This window comes from Hypanus sabinus, unplaced genomic scaffold, assembly GCF_030144855.1.
Source record: "Hypanus sabinus isolate sHypSab1 unplaced genomic scaffold, sHypSab1.hap1 scaffold_62, whole genome shotgun sequence".
NCBI lineage: Eukaryota > Metazoa > Chordata > Chondrichthyes > Myliobatiformes > Dasyatidae > Hypanus > Hypanus sabinus.
Genome location: NW_026781476.1, coordinates 793,407 through 821,120, shown reverse-complemented (window position 1 = coordinate 821,120; position 27,714 = coordinate 793,407). Strand labels below are relative to the sequence as shown.

General features: G+C 45.0%; 1 protein-coding gene across 1 annotated transcript; it reads right to left on the bottom strand.

The window, feature by feature from the left end:
• Nucleotides 1-7,196: 7,196 nt before the first annotated feature.
• LOC132389650 (zinc finger protein 239-like) lies at nucleotides 7,197-25,855 on the bottom strand. Its single transcript, XM_059962189.1, has 3 exons — nucleotides 25,807-25,855; nucleotides 21,822-21,989; nucleotides 7,197-13,823 (listed from the first exon to the last, which is right to left on the bottom strand). Exon 3 carries the CDS (start codon nucleotides 13,432-13,434, stop codon nucleotides 12,733-12,735), a length of 702 nt encoding a protein of 233 aa, XP_059818172.1. The 5' UTR covers nucleotides 13,435-13,823; nucleotides 21,822-21,989; nucleotides 25,807-25,855; the 3' UTR covers nucleotides 7,197-12,732.
• Nucleotides 25,856-27,714: the final 1,859 nt, after the last annotated feature.

The window sequence follows — 27,714 nt, the reverse complement described above, 5'->3', positions numbered from 1 at the left end:
AGTCACGAAGGGTAGGGGTCCCAGAACCGATCCCTGAGGCAGACCACTGGTCACCGACCTCCATGCAGAATATGACCAGTCTACAACCACTCTTTGTCTTCTGTGAGCAAGGCAGCTCTGGATGCACAAAGCAATGTGCCCTTGGATCCCATGCCTCCTTACTTTTTCAATCAGCCTTGCATGGGGTACCTTGTTGAAGATCATCTGAAAATCCAAGCAAACAACACACACTGCTTCTGCTTTATCTACCTTGCCTTTTATTTCTGCAAAGTATTCCAAGAGATTTGTCAGTCAAGATTTCCTCGAAAGAATCCGGCTGACGTTGGCCTACTTCATTATGTTTCCCCAATTACAGTACCCAAAAAACACACTCTTAGTACACTCTAACATCTTCCTGACAACTAAGGTCAGACTAACTGTCCAATAATTTTCTTTCTTGTGCCCCCTCTCTTCTTAAAGACTGGAGTGACATTTGCAAATTTCTGGTCCACCAGAACCGTTCTAAAATCTTGTGATTTCTGATAGATCATTACTCATCACTTTAAGAGGAAACTACGGGGGAACTTCTTCATTCAGAGGCGGGGAGAGTGTGCCCCGAGCTGCCAGAGCAAGTGGCAGGGACGATTGTAATCTTTTAGAGAAGTTTGCTTAGGTCACTGGATGAGAAGCATATGGAGGGCGATGGTCTAGGTGGAATTTGTTGGAACTCGGAAGATTAATGCTTTAGCACGGACTAGACTGGCCGAATGGCATTTTCCTGTGTTGTAGTGTTTTATGACTCTAATGCCTTCACAATCTCTTCAGCCACCTCTTTCTGAACTCTGCGGTGTCTTATCTACCTTCAGGCCTTTCCGCTTCAAAAACCCCTTCTCTCCTTAGTAAAAGCATGTATCCTCACTTCTGCCCCAGTTACTGCTGAATGTTTGGCTTTTATGTAATAAATTTAATGACACAACTGTAGTGGGTGACTTCACTCTGCAGGAGGATTGGGAAAGTCAGATTGGCGTGAGATCGCAAAAGAGGAGATGTATTGAATGCAAACGAAATGGCTTTTTAGAGCAGCTGATGGTTGAGCCTACTCAGGGAACTGCGATCTTAGATTGGGTGTTGTGTAATAACCCAGATCTTATTCGGCAGGTTAATGTAAAGGAACCATTAGAAGGCAGTGATCATAATATGATTGAAGTCCTACTGCAATTTGTGAGGGAGAAGCACAGGTCAGATGCATAGTATCGCAGTGGAATGACAGGGAATTTCAGAGGCATGAGAGAGGTGATTCCTCAGGTGGATGCTGGTGGAGATGACGCCAGAGCAGAAATGGCTGACGTTTCTGGGATTAGTTCATAATGTACAGGATAGATATGTCCCACAGACGTAGTACTGACAAAGGAAGTGAAAGACTGTACAAAAGCATATAAGGTAGCAAAAGTGAGTAGTAGGTTGGATAACTGGGTAGCTTTTAACATCCAACAGCAGGCAAATTTAAAATAAAAGCTATAAGGGGAAAGGTGAAATAAGACAGCAAACTATACAATAATATCAACCAGTTATAAAATATACGAAAGGGAGGCGAGAGTTGATATTGGACCACTGGAAAATGATGCTCATGGGGTACAAATGGGGAAGAGATGGTAGATGAACTTGATAGGTACTTTGCATCCGTCTTGTCTGTGGAAGACACCACCAGTGTGCCAGAGATCCAGGGGTGTCAGCGAACAGGAGTGAGTGCCATTGCTATTACAAAGGAAAACGTTTGAGGCAAACTCAGGTTCTTAAAGTGGATAAGTCACCTGGACCAGATGGACTACATCCCAGAGTCCTGAGAGAGGTTGCTGGAGAGATAACAGATGCATTGGTCATGACACGTCAAGAATCACTTGATTCTGGCATGGTCCCGGAGGACAGGAAGATTGCACATGTCAATCCACTCTTTGAGAAGGGAGGAAGGCAAAGTAAAGCAAATTATAGTCCAGTTAGCCTAACCTCAGTGGCTGGGAAAGTGTGGAGTCATGATAACAGATGAGGTTTTGGTGTACTAGGAGACTAATGATATAATGACAAAGCCAGCATAGGTTCTGTACAGGGAAATCTTGCCTGGCAAGTCTTCGAGGAAGTCAGAAGCAGGATGGACAAACGAGAGACAGTGGATGTCATTTACTTGGATTTTCAGAAAGCATCCGATAAGGTGTCACACATGAAACTGCTTAACAGGATAAAAATCCGAAGTAATACTGGCATGGATAGAGGAATGGCTGACAGCCAAGAGGCAGCGAGTGGGAATAAAAGGGGCCTTTTCTGGTTGGCCAGCAGTGATTAGTGGTCTTCAGGGGTCAGTATTCGGACCGGAACTTCTTACATAGTTTGTCAATGACTTGGATAATGGAACTGATGGGGTTGTGTGGCTCAGACTGTGGGAAGAGATTCACCACATCATCTCACCTAGTGACTCACCAGTCAGTTCACACTGCAGAGAGGGATTTCACCTGCTCTGTCTGTGGGAAGGGATTTGCTCAGTCATCTAACCTACAGAGACACCAGCAAGTTCACACTGGGGAGAAGCTGTTCACCTGCTCAGACTGTGGGGATGGATTCACTCGATCATTCAACTTATAGGGACACCAGTGAGTTCACAGTGGGGAGAGGCTGTTCACCTATTCAGACTGTGGGAAGGGATTCACACAGTTAGGTAGCCTACAAGTACACCAGTTAGTTCACACTGGGGACCGGCCGTTCACCTGTTCAGACTGTGGGAAGGGATTCACCACATCATCTCACCTAGTGACTCACCAGTCAGTTTACACTGCAGAGAGGGATTTCACCTGCTCAGATTGTGAGAAGGGATTCACTCAGTTATCTGATCTACTGGCACACCAGTGAGTTCCACTGGGGAGAGGCCGTCGACCTCTGAATGTGGGAAGGCATTCACACGATTATCTCGTCTATTAAAACACCAGCAAGTTCACACCGGTTAGATGATGATCGTCTACTCAGACTTTGCGAAGAGATTCTCTCAACCGTCTTCACGAATGCTGCATCATTGTGTTCCACTGGGGAGAGGCCGTTCACCTGCTGTGAATATGGGAAGGGATTCACTCAATAATCTAACCTTGTAACACACGACTGGGTTCACATTGGGGAGAAAGATCCAATAAGCTGCAAGCTGGATATTAGTCCATCCCCATTGCTGAATGCAATTTCAAGAGTGACTGGGGGAGCCTAGTACAAAAGGGCATGACTCAAGGTTTGCAGGGCGCCCATGCAGAACAGGGATGTGGAGAATTTTTTTTAGTCAGAGGGTGGTGAATCTGTGGCATTTTTTTGACACGGGCAGCAGTGGAGGCCAAGTCATTGGGTGTGTTTAAGGCAGAGATTGATAGGTATCTGAGTAGTCAGGACATCAAAGGTTATGGTGAGAAGGTGGGGGAATGGGACTAAAGGGCAGATTGGATCAGCTCATGATGAAATGGTGGAGCAGACTCGAAGGGCCAAATGGCCGATTCTGCTCCTGTGTCTTGTGGTCGTTTTTTTTCTCATGTGCGTTATTCTTCTTCCTCCTTCTGTCCAAGGAAGTGTTAATCCCGGTGGGTTTGAGTGTAAATAGTCTTTTCTAAACTTGTCATTTCTGTTCTTACTTATCTTTGTAAATTTTATGATCGTAATGGGACTAAGATATTTTCATTTAAAAAAGTCAATGTCGGTATTGATGGAAGTGTTTATTGCCTTTGTTGTACTTGTTGATTATTGAGCTCTGTTCCGCAGATTTTAAAGCCTTGAAATAAATTTTGTCACAGGTTTTCTCAATATTGCACTACTTTCTGTTGTCTTTGCTTGTTGATTTCCCAGATACGTGGTTATCAGGAGTCCCAAAGAAGGGTATTGGCCCGAAATGTTGATTCCCATCCACAGATGCTGCCTGACCTGCTGAGCTTCTCCAGCACTTTGTGTGAATTTCTCTCGATTTCTTGCACCTGCAAGTCCTCTTGTTTCCCAGATATTTATATGTTTAGTGAAATAACAAGCCGGTCGTGGGGTTGTGTGACTCTGTTGGTGAAATATTAAATAAAATCGTTAGATAAGAGGTGGCATAGCGTTGGGCAGTGTAGAATCTGTGGATAGTATTAAGGAACAGCAAATGTACAAAAAACCCCTGATGGGAATTTTATAGTGACCCCAAAACAGTAGTAAATATGTGGTCCACAAATTACAATGAGAGATGGAAAATGAGTGCCAAACGGGCAATGTTACAATAGTCATGGGGATTGTCATGCAGGTGATTAGGAAAATCAGGATGGTGTTGGTTTGAAGAGAAGGAATTCCTAGAATGCCTACAACATGCTTTTTAGAGCAGCTCGTGATTGAGCCCACTTGGGGATCAGCTATTCTGGATTGGGTGTAGTAACGAACCGGAATTAATTAGGTCACTTGAGTCCAAAGAACACTCTTAATCTGATCAAATTCACCCCGATATTAGAGAAGGAGAAACTAAAGTCGATGTGGAATAAAGAGAATTAGAGAGGCATGAGAGAAAAATTGTCAAAATTGGTTTAAAAAGAACATGAAAACAGAGCAGCAATGGCTGGAATTTCTAGAAGCAATTCAGAAGTCACAGAGTGGAAGTGGTATTCTAAAGGTAAGGTGACAAAACCGTGGCTGATAAGAGAAACCGAAGACAACATATAAAACAAAGAGAGGGCACAGAACAAAAATTACTATAAGTTGGAGGATTGTGAAGCTTTTAAAAGCAAACAGAATGCAACTAAAATCATTAAGAAGGAAAAGATGGAATACTTAGGTGAGCTAGCCAGTATTATTAAAGAGGATACTATTTTTATCTTCAGGCATATATAGTGTAAAAGAGAGACAGCAGCGAATATCAAACCAATGGAAAATGATGCTGGAGAGGTATTAATGGGGTGAGGGTGAAAGATGATGGCTGATGAACTGAATAAGTATCGTACATCACTCTTATCTGTAGAAGACACTGGCAGGAATATGGAAGTCCCAGATGTCAGTGGTCAGAATGTGTAAAGTTACATTACTCGGGGGTATGTAGAAGGAAAGGTGGGCAGTAATTTTTTTACTGGAAGGAGAAACCGATATTCATGCCTTCCTGTTGGAGCTCTGCAGGTGGAATATGATGTGTTTCTCTTCAACCCTGAGGCTGTCAAGTTGAACAACTCCAGCCATAGCAATTCTGCCATCATCCCTGCTAGTGTCCCCTTCCAATCAACTTTGGTAAGCTCTTCTCCCGTGCCTCCGAAGTTCCCCTCGCCCTACTAATAATGATGCATCTTGTTGTACCTTTCCTCTCTCAAAGTGTAGGGTGAATTGCAACATGTTACGATCACAATGTCCACGTGTTTCCTTTACCATAAGCTCCCTAATCAAATTTGGTTCTTTGGACAACACCCATTCCAGAATTAACTTTTTTCAAGAGGGCACAATTACAAGCTATTCTAAAAGCACCTCATTAGTATTTTCCAAATTCTCTCTCTTGAGATCAAGCACCAACCTAATTTTCATAATCTATCTCCACCCATCCCACTGATGGACGATTCATCTCACTCTCATTGGTGGGGAGATGCTCAGCATCCTTACCAGGATTACCAGCCTCCGGGACAGATACTTTTCCCAACCAGTAAGGCTGATAAATATCTCTACCCTCTAACCCACCCTTCCACAACACCAAACACATCTACTTTATCATTTCCCGTCTGTCATCTTATATGCAGGCATCCAATGCCGAGCGTCACTTTATGAACATACAATCAATCCGTGCACAGTATATAAGCTGTGGATATATGTTATTACTATTGTGTTTTTGTGTTGTATTGGAGCCGGAGTAATAATTATTTCGACCTCGTTTACACGTGCCTGCTGTAAATGGAATTAAACAACTCTGAATCTTGAGTAAATATTTCAGCAGGCTGCAGCGTTACATTTCTGTCTCTCAGCGTTATTGCGGCAGAGCGCCACCTGGTGACAATGGAGTCCACAAATCGGGGGGGGGGGGGGGGGGGTCCTGTTATGGCAAATCACCACCAAGTGGTAGTGTTGTCCACAAAAGGGAGAGGTTTACAGCGATTGTGAAGTGGACTGGAAGCCAACTGCAAGTGGATGAAGTGCCAGACCTGCCCGAGAACACTTTCCTCACCACGAGTCAGGTTCCCAAACAGTCCTTCCATTTGAGGCAACTTTTCAGCATCGTGACTGTTGAGGTCATCCACTGTTTCCAGTTTTCCAGGTGTGGCCTCCTCGACATCAGTGAGACCCGATGTAGTCTCTGCATTCTGCACTCTGTCCCGATGAGATTCTGCAGATTTTGGAGATGCAGAGTCACAGACACAAAATGTTGGAGGAAGTCAGGAGGTCTGGTAGCTACTATAGAGGGGATGAAGCAAAACAGAGATTTCCTGCCGAGACCCTTCATCAGGACTGGAAGTGGGGAGAAGCCGGAATAAGATGGTGCGGGGAATGGAAAGAGTCCAAGCTGGTAGATGATAGGTGAAGCCAGATAAGAGTGAAGGTGAGTGGGCGGGGGAGGTGGGAGATTAAGTGAGACGCTGTGAGGTGGTTGGTGGAAAATGCAAAGGACTGAAAAGGAGGAATCTGATAGGAGAGGAGAGCGGACAATGGGGAAGAAAGTAAAGGGGAATGAGAGGGAGACGATCCGCCGTGGAGAAGAGAGAAGTGAGGAGACATAATGGAAGAGACTGGCGTGTGGGTTGATGAAATGAAAAGGTGGAGATAGAAGTTAAAGATATCGATGCTCATGCTACCCGGAAGTAATATGAGGTGTTGCTCCTCCAACCTGAGAGTGCACTCATCGTGTTAGTTAAACAATGAAACGGAAGGGAGAGTGGATTGATAATTTTCCCCTGGGATCCCTATTAAATCAATCCTCTCTCACCTTAAACCAGTCCTCTCTGTTGATTCCACAAAAGTGGAGTAAAGGAAAAAAATAAACATAGAAAACCTACAGCATAATACAGGCCCTTCGGCCCACAAAGTTGTGCTGAGCATGTCCCGACATTAGAATTTACGAGGGTTACCCATAGCCCTCTATTTTTCTGAGCTCCATGTACCTATCCAGTAGACTCTTAAAAGACCATATCGTAGCCGCCTCCACCACCATTGCCGGCAGTCCATTCCACACACCCACCACTCTGAGTATAAAACTTACCCGTGACATCTCCTCTGTACCTGCTCCCAAGCACATTAAATCCGTGGCAGCCATTTTAGCCCTGAGGAAAAGCCGCTGACTATCTACAAGATCAATGCCTCTAATCATCTTGTACACCTCTATCAGGTCACCTCTTATCCTCAGTCGCTCCAAGGAGAAAAGGCCGAATTCTCTCCTGCGCACTTTCTCCGTTTCTGTACACTTATAGTTTGGAACACCTGCATTATGTCGGCCTCATTAGTAAGTCTTCGGAATCTGTTGAATTTATAACAGTGCTAGTGTACAGTAGAGTCAACTCAGGCCTGCTAAACCTTACCACTGATTCTGTTCCACCACACGCCTTTTAAATCCTCCCCTGTTGTTCCCCTCTCGTTCTCCCTGCGAAATGGGTTGCAGTCACCATTTGCTGGTGTAAGAGGTTCCCCTTGCATTATCTGCAGTCTGAAGAAGACGAGATGACTGCAGTTCTCTCCAACAAGTTCTTCGCCCCTCTCATCTCTGGACTGAGGAAGAATGACTTTGCTAGTTAACCTCCTTATTCACGACTCATTTCCATATTATGTGTCATTTTCCCTGCTTCTAAAATTTGTTGAAAACACCCCTGTCCTTTAAAGACTGAAAGCAGAATGGGGATCCACCTGTCGGATGTTCAACGAAGCAGGGTCAGAAACCCGAGGGGGGTCTACACAGGGCAGAGATTGGGGCTTTGGATTCTGAACGTATGATGAGGAGAAGGGAAGCAGCAGTGGGGCGTGGCAACGAATGACAGAGTAGCAACATTTGGAAGCTGATTGACAGAGAAAATCTTTTGTTCGTCTGACTGATGACACAAACAATGCCTGTGGTGAGGTGCTCCACTGGTTGAGGAACATGTGTGAGTTGGGAATGGTTTAATCTGCTGGGGGAGTTGATCGTGTTTGGTTATCCCGTAATATTATAACCGGTTTTTTATTATGGATTGTCCTATCTGAAATAATGTATTGATTATCATATAATATGTAAGATTTTGACACTAAAACTGTATCGGGCTTGAATTTATGGTACCTTTCTGAAGTGATGGGCATTCATGAGTTTGTATTTTAAAGCAAGATTTTGGTAAATGATATTTGCCATTTGTTTGTACCTTTGTAAGTAATCAGATTGAGTTAAACTGCTGCAGGATCCTGGAGTGTGTTGGATTGTGTCTAGTTTCTCTGGCATTTTCTGCACTAACTGCCTCGTTTGTTAATATTTCATGTATTTTTGATGTTTTTCCCCTTTTGTCAAACGTCCTTTATTTCTGCAAGGAACCCCTTTGTTTTTTGGGGAGAGGTCACCAACTCTCACTCAGGTGCTCAAGGCTTCCTTGTCACCATCTAGTCTACTCAGATCGTTGGGATGTCTCCCATGGAGGGTCATACTCATTCCACTGCTTAATGTTTTCTTCCAGAGTGATGATTTATTGTTCTGAGTTGGCCTCACATGTACGTGTTCTGGTCTGTATTTCTTATCACGATTGCAAATACACACATGGAGTGCTGAATCCTGTTCATTTTTGATGAAAATATATACTTAAAAGTTTTATGTTTTTCTTGTTGTTTTTATTGAAGTTCATCGTCAAACAAACATTTCCAGAAGGTGTATTTCAGACATTGTAGATATATATCATATAATCATATATGTCACAATTCTCAGCATTGAATTTATCTGAGGTATACACTTATAGAAAAGAGTGAAAGAAAAAACAAGCAAAAGGAAAAAAAACTATGTACAAGTAGGGAGTGATCTTTTTTTAACAACATATTAAATGATTTGTGAGAATAAAATCAGGCCTATGAGGCATTATGTAGTTAAACCATTTTTCCCAGTATGAATCAAATTGTTCCAGATTATGATTATCTTCTGCATTTTGTAAATGTCCATTGTAATTTCCATCCTTGCATTTAACCTTGGGCTCTCCTGTGATAACCATATCCCAGTAACAGTCTTTTTACCAGCCACCAACCACATATTCATTAAATATTTATCTTTTTTCAACCATTCTTGAGGTATATATCCAAAATATATGGTCTTACTCCCCAAGGGTATTTCACACTTAAAGATGCCATGTCGGGCATTGTGTATCCCCCTCCAATAGTCTTTGATAGCAGGGCAGTCACAAAAAAATATAATAATGATTTGCATTTCGATTTCCACAGTTTCTCCAGCAAACAGCGAGGTTACTATCATAATGGGATTTCTAAGAGGGTGTAATAAAATATCTTATCAAGTTTTTCTGTCCGAACTCCCTCCATTTCTGTGAACTGGTACACTTCCATTGATACCTCCATATTGTTGTCCATTCTTCCTCAGATATAATTATCCCTCCTTCCTTCTCCCATTTTGTTTTAATGTATGAAGTCAAATGTATTTTAAGATTTGACAAACCCTTATTCATGCTTGAAATAATTCCACTACCGTTATCTGAATTATATGCTTTTCTAAACAGCTCTAACATGCACGTACTTGCCTTGGTTACAATCTTAAGCATCCTATTAACATACTGTCGCATCTATAAATACTGATAAAAATCTTGTTTTTCTAAATGTTTCCCTTTCAGCATTTCAAAGCTGAACAGTGTTCCTTCTTTTATTATGTTGCAAAGAACTGTTATTCCTTTAGCTGTCCAGTCCTTAAATCTAGCATCCAATTTATTTGGTGTAAAATCCGAGTTATATGTACACCATTGAAGAATTGCAGTATCTCCCTTGAGATTATATTCTTTTAGAGTAGTTTTCCACATTGAGTCAATTTCACCCATGGATTATCAATATTATTTATGTACCTTTGCAAGTTATTATCAGCCAAAACTGCTTGTATGGGGATGGGAAGTACCCGCTCCTCAATGTTTTTCCTTTGTGCGTCATACGATGGGTTGCTCCAGCATATCACAGCTCTCAACTGTGCTGCAAAATAATAACCTCGAAGAGAAGTTAGGCCGCATCCACCCTTTTCCTTTGCTAATTGCAAAGTTTTGAGATGAACTCTAGGCCTTTTACCTTGCCAAATATACCTTGATAACATCTTGTTCCATTCATTGAATTGATTTTGATTAATCTCTATTGGTAGGGGCTGAAAGAGCTATAACAGTCTGGGCAGTGTATTCATTATAATAGACTCACTCCTTGAACTGAAACTAAAAGAAAGGAATCAGGTTCCATCTTGCTATCTATTCCTTAATGTTTTTTTTATATAAAGGCTGATAATTACATTCTGATAATGTTGCCTAATCTTTTGGCATAATGATGCCCAAATATTTGAAAGACTCTGTTTGCCATGCCCGGGGTTATCTACTTTCAATTTCTCTTGCTGGGCTATAGTAATATGAAAGTAATTGGGTTTTATCTATGTTGATCTTGTATCCTGATAATTGACCATATTGTTCAAAGGATTGCATCAATCAGGTAAAGAGTATGTTGGTTGCCCTAGATAGATCAAAATGTCATCCACGTAACAAACCAATTTATGCTCTGTCCCTTTACTAGTAATTCCCCACTTTGTCTGATGTATTGAGCTAATGGCTCCAGATATAATGCGAAGAGTAGTGCTGACCATTCACAACCCTGTCTTGTGCCCCTTTCTAGGGTAAGACTATTTGATTAAATATCCATTGATTTTAATCCTAGCGGTAGGGTTGTCATATCGTGCCTGTATAGTTTTAATAATTGTTATGGAAACCAAATCTATGTAAAACTCTGTAAAGAAAATTCCAATTAACCGAATCAAATGCCTTTTCAGCATCCACGCTTATCACTATTGCTTTGATTTTATTTTTTTGTGTACATGATCCATAATGTGAAGTATCCTTCGTATATTGTGCAAACACGAGGAAATCTGCAGATGCTGGAAATTCAAACAACACACACAAAATACTGGTGGAACCCAGCAGGCCAGGCAGCATCTATAGGGAGAAGCACTGTCAGCGTCTCTGGCCGAGACCCTTCATCAGAACTAACAGAAAGGAAAGATACTAAGAGATTTGAAAGCAGTTGGGGGAGGGGGAAATGCGAAATGATAGGAGAGGACCGGAGGGGGTGGAGTGAAGCTGAAAGCTGGAATGGTGATTGGCAAAAGTGATACAGCGCTGGAGAAGGGAAAGGATCATGGGACAGGAGGCCGAGGGAGAAGAAAGGTGGAGGGGAGCACCAGAGGGAGATGGAGAACAAGTGGAGTGATGGGCAACTAAGCATGTCAGGGATGAGGTAAGAAGGGGAGGAGGGGCATTAACGGAAGTTACAGAAGTCAATATTCATGCCTTTCTTTCTCCCTTATCACTATTGCTTTGATTTTTTTTTTGTATATGAATTTGTATACAAGTTCCCTCTCTTCAGCAAGAGTCATTCCTTTGCCGCCCGGCTGGCAGTTTCCGCAGCCGCAACCCCCGCATTTTTGCTCGCATGCTGCGTCAATACTATCCCACTTCCGATTTCCACACTCCATTTCCATAGCGGTATTCTAGAACACAGAAGATGTCATCTGCAGTTTTATAAGTTTTGAGGCGAAGGTCTCTTCTGACTTTGTCGTCAAGACTGTCCAACAGTTGAACCTTTTCCACCTCTCTTGAACCGGTTGGCTCTCTCTGCCTCTGGAGTGCTTCCCAGTCCTTTCTCCACCTGTGAAAATGCTGCCAGTAAACTTGGGAAGGGCCGTCGGTTTCAGTCTGATGGCTGGCGTGGGAAAATTGGAGGAAAAGGCCAATGCCGTCGGTGTTAGTCTTTCAGCATCCTCCTTTCTCCTTGCCTGTATGAAGTGGGCCTTCTTGGAAACCAGATTGGGTTTTGGAGTTCGAGCCCCTTTAGGCGACTCTGAAGGTGCTTCCGATCCCCTGGCCGGTTCCATCGTTCCCACCTCCTTCGCTGTCTTTACCAGTCCTTGCAGGTGGTTAAGCATGAAGCCATACGCCTCCTGGTGGCCATCGGGTTGTACAGCAGTGACGTCTTCACATTCATCCTCTGCTGCTTGTAGTGCTATGAGCAATTCAACATTTCCAAAGTTGGTCCAAAGAGTCTCCAGGATCAGCCTTCTGATTTCCTTCAGTTTCAACTCACACTCATTTGCCGTCTTTGCCAGCTCGGCTTTTTGCTGTTCAGTTAACACAGCTACTTTCTATGTGTTCAGCACCGCCTCCCGTTCTGCGGTGAGTCCGGCCTCCGCATCATCATTGGCTTTCATGACTTTCTCGGCTTCTATTGTGAGTTTATTGAAACTCACTCTGAGCTCCTCTTCAGACATGTCTTCGTAGGTCCTGGTAATACTGTTGGCCAGATGAGAAAACAATCTTTTTGCTATCATTCTCTCTAGCTTGAGTTGCTCAACTGATTTCCCAATAGCTTGATCAGCCATGTCTGATTCCCTCTGCAGGTGAAAGTACAACTTTTTAGTGATGCTTTGATGTTTTTTTTTATATCTCAACTTGATTTCCTTCCTTTTTCAGGACTCCAGGTCATTGCTCTTGCTGTTCCAGCTCAAAGCTCCCAGATTTCTGTTTCCTGGTCAAACAGTTTTGTCAAGTCTGAGCAGGTGAATGACCTCTACCCAGTGTGAACCTGCTGGTGTTTTTCGAGACCAGATGACCGAGTGAATCCCTTCCCACAGACTGAGCAGGTGAATGGCTTCTCCCCAGTGTGAACTCGCTGATGTACCAGTAGGGTAGATGACTGAGTGAATCCCTTCCCACATTCTGAGCAGGAGAATGGCTTCTCCCCAGTGTGAACTCGCAGGTGTTCAAGTAGGTGGGATGACCGAGTGAATCTCTTCCCACATTCTGAGCAGGTGAACGGCTTCTCCCCAGTGTGAACTCGCTGATGTACCTTCAGATTAGATGTGTAAGTGAATCCCTTCCCACAGTCTGAGCAGGTGAACAGCCGCTGCCTGGTATGAACTCGCTGATGTTTCAGTCTGCTGGATGAATCAGTGAATCCTTCCCCACATTGTAAGCAGGTGAACGGCTTCTCCCCAGTGTGAACTCGCTGATGTCTCTGCAGGTTGGATAACTGAGTGAATCCCTTCCCACATTCTGAGCAGGAGAATGGCTTCTCCCCAGTGTGAACTCGCAGGTGTTCAAGTAGGTGGGATGACCGAGTGAATCCCTTCCCACATTCTGAGCAGGTGAACGGCTTCTCCCCAGTGTGAACTCGCTGATGTCTCTGTAGGCTGGATAACTGAGTGAATCCCTTCCCACATTCTGAGCAGGTGAACGGCCGCTCCCCGGTGTGAACTCGCTGGTGAGCCATTAGATCAGATGACCGAGTGAATCCTTCCCCACAAATTCAGCAGATGACCAGCCTCTACTCAGTGTGAACTGACTGGTGTGTCCACAGATGGGAAGACCGACTGAACCCCTTCCCACACACAGAATAGTTGAATGGCCTTGCCCAGTGTGTAGCTTCAGTTGAGATTACTGAGTGAATCCATTCCCAGTGTCTGAGCAGGTGAACGGTCTCTCCCCTGTGTAAAATGACGGACGTGTCAGTTGGTCAGATGACCGAGTGAATCTCTCCCCACAGTCTGAGCAGGAAGGATGGTTGATTGAATCTCTTGCTCCTTAAATATCTAAACAGAGACAGCACAACTGGTGTGTTGTGTTTGAATTCCCATAGACAAATTCCTTGTCGTTTTTAACCTGTAAAAAAAATTAAAATCCATCAGTGGGTGAAGGACAACATTTGATATGAGATCACTTGAGTTGCCAAGGTTTGATTTGGTATCACACTGTTACAGTGAAGTTCAACACAAGTTGGAGAGCGAAATCATCTTCGAACCGGGCACAGTGCTGGTATCTGGAAAAACCCACAAACTCTCTGATGCTCTATAAGGGTGGGGTACTTCTGCCATCTCCAATATGTGATGGCTCAGTTTGACTCTCTTCAATGGTATTATTCCCTGTTCCCACTGAGCTGAAAGGGTATCAGGCCCCACAGTAACAGAAACCCTCTCATGGCGCATCAACGCCAGACTTTGAGATGAAAGGTCCTGAGTTCGAATCCGGCCGGCTCCCCTGCACGCATTCCATCCGTGCTGGGTTATGAGCTGGTGATCTCTTTGGCCCCTCACCCAGCAGAAGGTAATGGCAAACCACTGCAGTAACTTGCCTCAACGTTAGAGAGACATGGAGAAACTCTGGAATTGAGGATTTCTCCTACTCAGATATACGGTTGGTCTGCACAGCTCTTAAAAGGAATTCGAATGAATGGTAGTATTATTTAAGGTTCTTGTCATGGAAAAGTACAACACAGAAACAGGCCCAGTTGGTGTTGAACTATTTAAACTTTCTACTCCCATACCCCTTTCATCCAAGTACCTATGCAAACCTCTTAAATTTTGCTCGCATGCACCACTTCTGCTGGCTGCTCATTCCACACCCAGATCTGTGTGAAGAATTTTCCCCTCATGTTCCAATTAACCTTTCACCTTTCACCCTTAACCCATGGCTTCTGGTTGTAGTCCCACCCCATCTCAGTGGAGAAAGCCAGCTTGCATTTACCCCATCTATAACCCTCATAATTGTGGTATACCTCCATCAAATCTCCCCTCAATCTTCTACATTCCAAGGAGTAAAGTCCTGACCTGTTTCAGTCTCTCCTTATAACCCAAGTCCTCCAGACCTGGCATTTCTCTGAAATCTCTGAACCCCTTTTACATCTTTCCTGTAGGTTGATGACCAAAACTGCACTCAATACTCCAGATTAGGCATCACCAATGTCTTGTACAAAGTCAACATAACATACCATCCAGTACTTTGGTTTATGAAGGACTATGTGCCAAAATCTTTCTTTCCGTCCCTATCGAACTGTGACACCACTTTTAGTGAAATATAGACCTGTATTCCCAGATCCCTTTCATCAACAACACTCCTACATGTCCGACCAGTCACTGTGTAAGACCCACCCTGGTAGGTCCTACCAACATGCAAAATCTCGCACTTCTCTGCATTGAATTCCATTTTCCATTTCTCAAGCCATATTTCCACCTGGTCCAGTTCGCACTACAAGCCATGATAGTCTTCTCACAGTCCGCTGAATCCCGAGTCTCGGTTTCATCCTCCAATTTGCTGATCCCTAACCAGCTTATCATCCAGATTACTGATATAGATGACAAACAACAACAGATCCAGCACTGATCCCTGTGGCTCACCACCAGTCACAGGTTCCAGTCAGAGAGGCAACCATCTGCTACCATACTGGCTTCTCCCACAGACAGTGGGAATTTACTGTCTCATCTTGAATGCTGAATGACTGAATCTTCTTGACCAACCTCCCATATGAGACTTTGTCAAGTGCCTTGCTAAAGTCCATGTAGACAACATCCACTGCCTTGCCCTCAGCCACATTCCTGATAACTTCCTCGAGAGACACTGTAAGACTGTTTAGACATGACACACCATGCACAAAACCATGCTGTCTATCCTTAGTCAGTCCACATCTATCCAAATACTTATATATCCGGTTCCTGCACATATGTTCTAATAACTTTCCCACTACTGATGTCACGCTCACTGACATAACATTTTCTCGTTTATCCTTAGACCCCTTCTCGAACAGTGGAACAACATTGTCTGTCCTCCAATCTTCCAGTACCTCACCTGTCACTAAGGATTATTTCAATATCTCTGCTTGGACCCCGACAATTTCTGCACTTGTGTTCCGCAGGGTCCTTGGGAACAACTAGTCAGGCTCTGGGGATTTATCCATGCTAATTTGCCTTAAGCCAGCAAACACCTCCACCTCTGTAATCTGTCCATGCTCTCTGAATTTGATGCTGCCTTGCCTCACCTCTCTCGACTCTGTGTCCATCTCCTGAGTAAATACGGATGCAAAACTACTATTTAAAACCACCCCTATCTATTTTTTCTCCCATATAGATTACTATTCTGATCGTCCAGAGTGGGCATGTTTCTGTTCTGACCTTCTCCATGTTTCTCTGACAGAGAAGCTGGCCAAACCTGACTGGAAGGGGAATCTGGTAGGAGTGACGATGGAGCAGCAACGGCTGGAGTCTCTGGGAGCAACTCGGGAGCTGAGTGATAGACACATCCCAAAGAAGTGGAAGCATTGGAAAGGCAGGAGGACACAACTGTGGCTGAAATGAGAAGCCTAAGCCAACATAAAAGCCAAAGAGAGGGCAAATAATAGAGCAAAAAACATTGGGAAGCTTTAAGAAACCAACAGAAGGCAACTAAAGCAAGTCAGATGAGCTCAGGGTGTGGAAGTATGATATTGTAGTCATTAATGTGTCTTGGTAGCACCCAACAGCCTGAGGAATTTAGAGGAACAAAATATCCGGGGCCTCGATATCAGTTGAAAACAAAGGTTCCCTGCACCAGTTACCTTTCAACATTTATTTTGGTAGGTGCATACAAACTCTGCACCCTCAAAATTTCACTTCTGAAGAACCCCCACTTACCAAGTACTCCTTTACAGAAAACAGCCTGTCCCAGTCCACACTTTTCAAATCCTTGCAAATACCATAAACATTGATCTTTCTCCAATCTAGAATCTCAAGAGAGGTCCAGAGCTCTGTTTTTCCGTACTTACTTGGAATCTCATGGCATTGTGATCACTATACACAAAGTGTTCCCATTCACTAATTTTTGTCACCAGCCCTAGATCGTTTCCCAACAGCTTATTGCACAATTCTACGCCGGATGTTTTACGTATTCATTAAGGAGCATTTGACAAGCTCTACCCCAGCTAGTCCTTTTACAGTATGGGAGTCCCAGTCAATATATGGAAAGTTAAAATCACTTACTATATCAACTTTTTTTGTCTTGGTATAGTCTGTGAACTCTCTACAAATTTGTTCCTCCAGATTCCTCAGACTGTTGGGTGCAACCAATTCCCAGTAATGCCTACGATATCACAATTCCATGCCCTGGGCTCTTCTGGCTTTCCTACAATGCTTCTTGCATCGTGATTTCCACAGCTCAACACATCCATCGCACCAGGCTCAAGCATTTGATGCTGACTCTGTCTGAGCTCTGAACAACAGCTGTCTGGTGTCAAGAAAACAACCTCTCCCTCAGTCAGAAAAACCTCTGACGCTGAATTTTGTGGTGAGGATGCAGGAAAGGTTTTCTTCTGATGACTCTTCCATGAAGGTCATGTTTGTGCAGGTGTCACTGCACAGTAGAACAGTGCACCACCACTCCAGAGTCTGCTAAATCTTCCTGAATGTTTTTTACAGTCAAACGGGGGTTTTGATTTGCCTTTCTAGCAATCCTACGAGTAGCTCTTTCGGAAAGTTTTCTTGGTCTTCCAGACATCAACTTGATGTCCACCGTTCCTGTTAACTGCCAGTTCTTAATTACATTATGTACTGAGGAAACAGCTACCTGAAAATGCTTTGCTATCTTCTTATAGCCTACTCCTGCTTTGTGGGCATCATTTATTTTAACTTTCAGAGTGCTCAGCGGCTGCTTAGAGGAGCCCATGGCTGCTGATTGTTGGGACAAGGTTGGAGGAGTCAGGATATTTATAAAGCTTTGCAATTTGTACAGCCTGGCCTGTCCTAATGATGATTGCAAACAAGCCATAGCCCTAACAAGCTAATTCAGGTCTGAGACCTTGGTAAAATTTAACTGAGAGTTCAAATCTCTTGGGGTGCCCGAACTTTTCCTTGGTGCTCCTTTCCCTTTTTTCTCCCACTCTAAAATTGTACAAAACAGAAATAATACACTAAACTCCTGATGAAGGGTTTCGGCCTGAAACTTCGTTACTACCTCCTCCCATAGATGCTGTCTGGCCAGCTGAGTTCTGCCAGCATTTTGTGTTTTTAATAATACACTAATCTTGCTTAAAATGTTGAATATTTTGTCTTTAATTTTGAGACTTTTGGAGACCAGTTCACCTTCTACTCACTGAACTATTCACAGTAACAGGAAGTTTGACCAGTGGTGCCCAGCCGTTTGCATACCACTGTATGGGATGGGGTGGAGAGTGCGGGGTGTGACGGGAGAGAGGAGGAGGAGGAGGAGTGGGACTGACAGGGAGCGAAGAGGGAGAACGCGTGGGGTGAGTGGTAGATTTAGAGGGTGAGAAAGAGGGGAAGACAGTGTGGGATACGGGAGGCAGCGGGGAGAGTGTTTGAGAGAGGTGGGAGGGTGGGATGTAGGGAGAGAGAGAGAGAGGTTGAGAGCTGGTAATGGAGGTGGTTACAGAGTGGCGGAGGTGAGTGAGTGAGAGACAAGTTTGATTGAGGTGCGTGAGAGAGGAGGAGATGGAGAGGGGAAGACAGAGGGCGACTGATATTGAGAGTGGGATGGCGGGTGATAGGGGTAGGGACAGGGATTGTGGAATGGGAGACAGAATGGAAGAGAAACAGATGGAGAGATGGATAGAAGGGGAGAGAGTGAGAGAGAAATGAAAAGAGGCATGACAGAGTGAGGAGATGAAGAGAAACAAGAGAGAGGAGTACAATTTATTACTAGAGGGGTAGAGAGAGTGGCAAAAAAGGAGAGCGCAAGGAAAGGGGTGAAAGAGAGTGGGAGGCTGGTCAAGTAGCAGTGTAACTGAGAGGGATAGGGAAGAGAGAAGCGGGAGGGAGAGAGGCGGTGAGGAAGCACGGATGATTGAGAGGGGTGATGATAAGGAAGGGGTGAGGGAGAGTTGAGAGTGAGGGAGAGAGGGAGCAGGAAGGGAGGGCTGGAGTAGAGGGCCCTATGAGGAAGACGGACTGTGAGGAGGGTGTGGTGAGGGAAATGGGGTAAGTAGCTCGGGGTGAGGGAGAAAGGCAAGGAGATTGGTGTGTATGATCTGAATTGTTAGATGAACTATTTACTCAGTCCCCAGTTGCAGGGTCATTAATCACGTATGTTCACAAGTCACGGAACAAATCCACCATGCGATTACGGTTCCATGCTGGGAATTATGAGTGTGAGGGCAGCTTGCTGTTCTCGGTGTCGGATGTGGGAGGTCCTGGAGTCTCCCAGCCTCCCGGACGTTCACATTTGCGCCTGGTGTGTCGAGCTGCAGTTCCTAAGGGACTGTGCCAGGGAACTGGAGCTGCAGCTCGATGACCTTCGTCTGGTCAGGGAGAGCGAGGAGTTGATAGAGAGGAGTTACAGGCAGGTGGTCACACCGGGGCCATGGGAGGTAGACATGTGGGTCACCGTTAGGAGGGGGAAGGGGAAGAGTCAGGTACTAGAGAGTACCCCAGTGGCTGTACCCCTTGACAATAAGTACTTCTGTTTGAGTACTGTTGGGGGGGGGTCAGCCTATCTGGGGGAAGCAACAGCGGCCGTGCCTCTGGCACAGAGTCCGGCCCTGTAATTCAGAAGGGTAGAGAAAGAGAAGGCAGTAGCAATAGGGGACTCAATAGTTAGGGAGTCAGACAAGCGATTCCGTGGACGCAGTCAGGAGATCTGGATGGTAGTTTGCCTCCCTGGTGCCGGGTCCGGGATACTTCTGATCGCGTCCAAGATATCCTGAAGTGGGAGGGTGAGGAGCCAGAGGTCGTGGTAGATATAAGTACCAATGACATAGGTAGGAAAAGGGAAGAGGTCCTGAAAGGAGAATATAGGGATCTTGGAAGGGAGTTGAGAAGAAGGTCTGCAAAGGTAGTAATCTCGGGATTACTGCTTGTGCCACACGGCAGTGACAGTAGTAATGGAATGAGGTGGAGGATAAATGTGTGGCTGAGGGATTGAAGCAGGGGGCAGGGATTCAAGTTTTTGGATCATTGGGACCTCTTTTGGGACAGGTGTGACCTGTACAAAAAGAACGGGTTGCACTTGAAAGCTAGGGGGACCAATATCCTGGCGGGGAGATCTGTGGAGGCTACTGGGGAGACTTTAAACTAGAATGGTTGGGGGGGTGGGAATCAGATTGAAGAGACTAGGAGAGAAGAGGTTAGTTCACAAATAGAGAAAGCTTGTAGACAGTGTGAGGAAATCTAGGAATAATGGTGCATATTTCCCTGAAGGAGGAAGCTCATGTGGTGATGAAGAAAGCTTTTGGTATGCTGACCTTTGAGCATTGAGTACAGGAGTTAGGATGTAATGTTAAAATTGTACAAGGCATTGGTGAGGCCAGATTTGGAGCATTATATACAGTTCTGGTCACCAAATTATACGTAAGATGTCAACAGAGAACAGAGATTTACTAGAATGTTACCTGGGTTTCAGCACCTAAGTTACAGAGAAAGGTTGAACAAGTTAGGTCTTTATTCTTTGGAGCGTAGAAGGTTGAGGGGGGACTTGATAGAAGTATTTAAAATTATGCGGGGATTGATAGAGTTGATGTGGATAGGCTTTTTCCATTGAGTGTAGGGGAGATTCAAACAAGAGGACATGAGTTGAGAGTTAAGGGGCAAAAGGTTAGGGGTAACATGAGGGGTAACTTCTTTACTCAGAGAGTGGTAACTGTGTGGAACGAGCCTCCAGTGGAAGTGGTAGAGGCAGGTTCAATTTTTTCATTAAAAAAAAATTGTATAGGTATATGGACAGGAAAGGAATGGAGGATTATGGGCTGAGTGCAGGTCAGTGGGACTAGGTGAGAGTAAGCGTTCGGCACGCACTAGGAATGCTGAGATGGCCTGTTTCCGTGCTGTAATTGTTATGTGGTTTTACCGCGTACGATTCTGGTCTCCATATCCGATAGCGGGGAGTTTTAACTCATATGGGGACCAACTGCAGCTCAACCCCAGCTGATGCGGGTGTTTCCCCTGTTCAGGTGGGGGTGAGGAAGGGGTTAATCTCGGGTTTGTGTAAATCGAGGGCTGGTTGCTGTGGGAAAGGGCCGGGACCGAGCCGGACAGCTGGAGGCTCCGGGCTCTCCAGTCTTGCATCCCTGGTTTTAGTTTTGCACTGAGTCGAGATCGCGGGATCAGTTTGTTGTGGTTCCCCAAGCTGGGAGGGTGAACGTGGGTGAAGGGGGCCTGTCTATGTGTCGGTGTGGGATGAATGGTCAGAAGGGTGTGGGGCCACTGGCGGGACAGAGAGTGGTTGGGGTACTGTGGGTGATATGACGTGGGTGGATGGGCAACGGGTAAATTACGTTGTCAACGAGGGTGGAACTGGTCCAGTGAATCAGACAGCTCAGCTCGCGTGTCCTTTCAGGAGGCCACAATTCTCTCATCATCTTAATCAGTGACTAATCTTCCTGTTAACATTGAGTTTGTTACAGAGCCCCAGAGTCTGGGAATGGCTGGGTGGTAGGAGGCAGAGGGTGATGGTGAGAGGCTGTTTCTTGGACTCGAGTTCCATGCTTCGTGACGTTCCCTGGGGTTACACCCATTGCTACTTGTCATCTATGTCAATAATTTGGTTGAGAAAGTACAGGGTATGGGTAGAGAGTCTGCAGCAAGTTCAAACAATTAATGTTTTTGAAAGACAGTCAGTAAAAACACTTCCCTCTCTTTCCCTCTCCCCACTCAGATCTGACCAAAAGCTACTTCAGAGGATGCAGGATCTTTTACTGAGTAACCACTGTGAGGGAATGGGAGTGGTTTCAAAGGGCCGGGCTGCTGGAAGCACATTACCAGTCCTGGAGTGATTGCAACTGGGTCTGACAGAGGCATAACTGGTTCTTCTGGGCACATTCAGTCTCACTCCAACTATTTCCTCCCTTCCTTTGTACAGGTATGTAATGTCTAAAGGACCAGTGTTTGAGTAAATGAGACTCACCAAACTTTCTCCTGACTGAATCACTGGAATCTCCGAGTCAGATGGGTCCTCTCCAGTCGGTGCTCTCAGTCCTCGGGCTGGTTCACTTGTTGCTGTTCCCTCGTCTTCAGTCGTGGTTTGCGTCCAGTTGGGGTTTTCCTTCCATGAAACCTCTCACCACTGGTCGAACTTTAAACAGAGAGACAATGAAGCACATTAATAATGAAAAGGAGAACTAAACATTTCTGTGTAATGTTACTAAGAACAAAACTCACTGAAATTTAAACACTGAAGGCAGATGTAATGATCTCAGTAAACAATCTTTTATTGTCCCTCACATGTCACAGACGATATGGGATAAGAAGGAGCCATCATTCAGTCACGGTAAGACATACGACACAGGAACAGAATCAGGTGATTCAATCCATCTGGTCTGTCCACCATTCAACCAGGGCTGATTTTTATTCCAACAACATATTCCTGCCTTCCTCCTGTAACCCTGAAGCTACTCAGCAATCATCAGTATATTAATCTTCACAAATATACCCAAATGGCAGCCTCAACCAACCTCTGTGGCAACAAATTCCACAGATCAGACATCTTTTGGCCATAAAATGTTTCTCATCTGAGTTTTAAGGGGAAGCATCTTTATTCTGAGACTGTGTTTTCAGATCACAGACTCTGTGTCTAATGGAAACATCCTCTCCATGTCCACTGTATCCAGGCTTTTCAGCATTCGGTAGGTTTATTAACCATACATCCCTCCACCACCCCCACCGTCCCTCTCAACACCATTGAGCACAGGTCCAGAACCATCAAATGCTCCTCATTCATAACACCGATCGTTCCTGAGATTATTCATGTAAACCTTGTTAGGAACACTGTACTGAACGCATTTCCAGGAAAAACAGAAAAATCGGTTCCAGGATAATTGACAGGGAAAAGATGTGCTTTCATTACTGTTCTACTATCACATGTGCTGGCGCGTGGCCAAGTGGTTAAGGCATTGGTCTAGTGATCTGAAGGTTGCTAGTTTGAGCCTTGGCAGAGGCTGCCTGTGTGTCCTTGAGCGACAACACCGGTGCCAAGCTGTATGGGTCCTAATGCCCTTCCCTTGGACAACATCGTTGGCGTGGAGAGGGGAGACCTGCAGAGACTCTAACGGAGGCCTACAAATTATCACAGCCATTTTCATTTCCAGGTTAAAACAGGTCCATTTCATGAAATATAAACCAAGAAATAAAAAGAAACTGGAATTACCAGAAAGACTCTGCAGGTAAGGAACAGCTTACAATACAATTCAATTAATAATATTTCATCAGATTCAGTTCAAACATTTTCAGTTTTTAGTGCAGATCCCCAGCACAGCTGCCTGATTTCCACTGTGTGATTTCCAAACACAGTTTGAACACCAGACTCAGGGACTAGTTCTACTGTTGTAAACACGGAACAGCCCGTTTACTCACAGCCTCTCCCTGTGAGGATGGAATGGGAACTCATCCTCTCTTCAGACTGGCAGTCATTGCTTCCAAAGGAACTCCAGAAACAAACATCTGATCCCAGACCAGAAATACTCGATCAACACCTCACAAGCCCAAACAGCTCGATCCCTGGGTCCACTTTAGCTGGATTAAAAACTATGATATCCCAGGACCCAACCACTCAGAGTCACACAGCTTAATCTGCCACTCACCGACCCTGAGAGTCTCACACATCGTCCCCACATCTCACACTGGGTAGTGCAATCTAGGATTTCCCCACAACCAATGTCCAGCTGCTTGAAATTTCTGCTTCATTGCAGGACGAGCATCCGGCCCCTTCTGTAGAAGCTCAAACCAAAGTCAAAGCTAAAACACCAGCAGTTCCATTTGCCTGGAAAGCCGATCACAGGATTAGAGCCCAAGCACCAACTCTCCCAGTACTCTTTGCTGCCAGCAAAATGCTGCAGTGTGTCAGCCCGTCACTGTTCATAAACGAGCACCTCCACACCAATGCACAACAGAAATGGGACCTGATGACCCTCCGGCATTCCAGCTAACAAAAGCCGATTCTGGAAATGACTCAGCGAGGCCAAAGGTACAAAAGAACACTTCACAATGAAGACAGAGATTGGAAGAAAGATTGCTGATATATAACATTGAGGAGGTGGGATACAGGGTGGACCGAAGATGACCCAGATGGGAGATGTAAATCACTGAAGCAGGAAGATGGGTTTAGGAGACTGCACAGAGATTGATCAAGATGAGCAGAGATAAGCAGATGGAACCAGGTGGGAGAAGGGATCATACATTCAGAGGTGCAGTGCTACCAGAGCTCACCGGACAACTGCTCCGATACCTCTGTAAAAAAGTCAAAATAAGCAAGCGGGTAATTTAACAGCAGCTACATATTAAATAGAGGGAATTCTACGGAAGCAGGGGGTTGGGAAGTGGGGGTGTTGGCTGGTGGGGAAAAGTACCACTAATAACATTAGGATATTTGATCGTTTTTGGTTTAATCCTGGAGCTGTGACTGTTTTTTATTTAGGTATTTGTGAAATTCCTTCTCGCTCGACCCATTGTCCAAGGAAGCTGGGAAATACCTGTACAGAAGTGCAAGCATTTCCCTGCTCTTTCCAATGGGTACCATTGGATTCCAGGAAGCAGCTATATTAAGCAAGGAATGAACATAGAAACCCAAGTTTAGAAGTTGAAAACAATGAAAGAGAAATTCACTGCTCGCTCATCTTCTTCCTGATTTTGATCAAATACACAAGCTAATCATCCAAAATCCTCTTCTACACCTGGATAAATTTAGTTTTGTTTTACAAGCTAAATGGAAAAAAAAAACATTTCTGGGCTATAAGGTAGTTTTACGTCATTTCAACTATCATTAATAGCGGATCAACCCCTTGGCCTCGCTCCACCAACTGTAGCTAATGGGAAAGAGGCTCTTTTTCTCTTTGTGTTGATAGGAAAAAGAGTAATTTAGTGAGGCAATGAATGAGATGAAATGCATTTCCAAAACTCCCAAATGGTTGCTGTCCTCCCGTTAACATTTGTCACTTCCAAACAACGATATTTTCTATTTGTATAAATGCGATAATAATTTATGTAAAGATTCAAACTTCTTTAACTTTTTATATATTTAAAGACTAAACAGGATCTGTAAAGGTCGAACTATGTAACACCCGACGTGTGAGGAGATTGTATCGACACTCACAGATACACTTCCCGTCCAACCATTTCTGCGAGAGAAATGGTACGAGGCAGATTTACCAACCCACCACTTTTGAGAATAACATTCAGCAATATTCGTGGCTTTTGCAATAGTTCATCAGAGTTTATTTTTTCATACTTGATTACTTGGTTCCAATTTAGGTGGCTAAAATTGTAAAAAATGAATTGCTTTATTTCTGTTATTTTTATACCTCTGAGGAACACTGCTAAACGCTGCAGGCCCTGCCGTTTGCTCTGACTCAGTCGTATTAGTAAGGCTACATCTATGGTGGTCCGTGGATTACTCGCTAATCCTAAAGTAAACTTTTCTCAGTAACAACCCTTTGGCTTCTAAGCAAACAAAGTTATTTTACTTGCTTGATAATTATATTTTATGATAATTGGTTAAGTGCAACAATGCAATATTTTGTCATATTATTAAATTAAGTATTATATGTTTAATTTTACCAGTTATACACTGAAATGTAATGATAGGCTGTCATCTTGTTAATGTCACTATATTTCTGTGGAGCTCTGGAATTCATATATTTCTTTCACCTTGGTTTACTGCTTGCCATTATAGGAAGCCCTATATATGTCACATCCAATTTGTGCACCTGCTCATTGCACGTATGGGGCAAGGCAGTTGCTCAGTAAATGAAATGAGCATGTACACAAATTGGATATCACAAACTGGAAGTGATTGATAAGTTTATGGCCTAAGGTGGAAGGAGTCAATTTTACAAAACCTAGCAATTTTCAATTATCTGAAACAGAAATACCACAAAAGTTATTAACTTCAAACTTACTGCATATTCACTCAAAGAGTTGAACTACACGTGCAGGCACCGAGCGCTGTATAACTTCAGGCCTTCCAACTTAGGCCACGAACTTATCAATCAAACCACCACACCCCCCCCCCCCCCCCCCCCCCCACAGCTCCGGCAGCTACACAACACCGGGATCATTCCCGACTCATCCCTGCTCGAATCGGAGAACCGCCAGCAACAGCGGCACTCGGCACCGCGCATGCGTTCAGCAGGCGTTTCTCCGCAGCACCACCGATGGCCGGAGGTCTGCACATCGTCTCCGAAGGCCGGAGATCTGCACAGCGCCACCAGTGGCTGGAGATCTATACAGCGCCACCAGTGGCCGGTGGCCGGAAGGACAACGGAGAGGTAAATCACAAACACGACAAAGTCTGTAGATTCTGGAAATCCAAAGCAACACAAACAAAACGCTGGCCGAACACAGCAGGCCGGGTAGCAGCGGGAATGAAAATCAGAATGAAAATGTTTGGACACCGGGAACTCCCGCACGGAGCGGATAGTTCAAAGGTTAGTTTATTATTAGAGCAGCTATCCATAAATAACACTGAGTTTCTGTTTCTCCATAGAACCACGAAACAAAGAAAGAGCATGAAAGTCGCTCAGGAAGAAAAATCAAACTCCCACCCCACCCCCCGGTTCAAGAAGAACGGGATCCCAATCATCAAACCCCAAAACCCACCCCTCCGCACAAAAGGGAACAATAACATCGAGTCCCACATAAAAAAAAACACTCCTACCCCGCACAACTGCGGTGGAGCCGGTGTCACCAGTGTAGAGGCGGCCGCATCGGGAGCAGCGGACACAACGGGCGACCCCGGAAGATTCACAGGTGAAGTGTCGCCTCACCTGGAAGGATGTTTGGACAGCGGAGAGAGTTCGGCCATCCGGCCCTTTCATTGTGACACCCCAAACTCCACGTCAAATCCGTCCAAACGAATCTGGGTGAATTTTAATGACCAATATATATCGATCAGCTGTCTGAATGATCCCCTGACTCTGAGAGGAAGGGGTATCTATGGTCCACACTGTCAGGGTGTTGAGTTTACCAGGAGACAAAGACTGCAGGGACGAAAGGTTTTCTGTTGGCTAATACACTGTGTGTGGACCCCGCTGGCAATTCTGGTGTTGTGACCCGAATCGGGACAAACACCACGCTGCCCACTCCACCAACAACACGGCACAGCCGGACACATAACAGGGGACTTTACATCCAACAACTCTGGATTCAGTGATGAAACCCGTGATTAATGTTGTTGTCCCACTGAAAAGTCCATTAAGGTGCTTTTAAATGCCTGCGCTCTCCCACAGGTGACGTCACATAGCTCCTACCCCCCCACGCGCCTGACGTCACACATGGGCTCCCAACACCGGGATCTGCCCTCACGTGCGCGGTGTCTTACGTCACCCACGCGCTGCTGTGCACAAGCTTCATCGGTTTAACGGCTGGGCTAATAATCACGTGACCAGCCCCTCTCCCACCGCTGTCAACAGAGGATTCAGGAGCTACGTTATTCCCATTGGTGCGAAGCGATGTCAATCACTGGTTACAACCAGTCACGGAGGCGGAAAAGCCGAGTGGGCGTTACCCCGCTGAGTACGTCTCCCGCTCAAGCGCCGACCGCCTCCTCAGAGCGGAGAAAACCTCAAAGTAAAAGTCCGCTTTCTGATTTATTTCCATTTCCCTCCGAGGGCAGTTGGGGCGTTTGTGAAGCGTCTCCTGCGGCCGGAGTCTGATGTATCGCTGAGAGGTAGGAGGAGACCGCTCGGCCCGTCGGTTCGATGCCGGTTCCCCGGGGAGGGAGGGATTTTATTGAAAGGATGAAGATGGTGTGAGAGGGGGCGGACAGGATGTTTGTCCCTGTGGGGACAGGAGGGGCTCATCTGTGG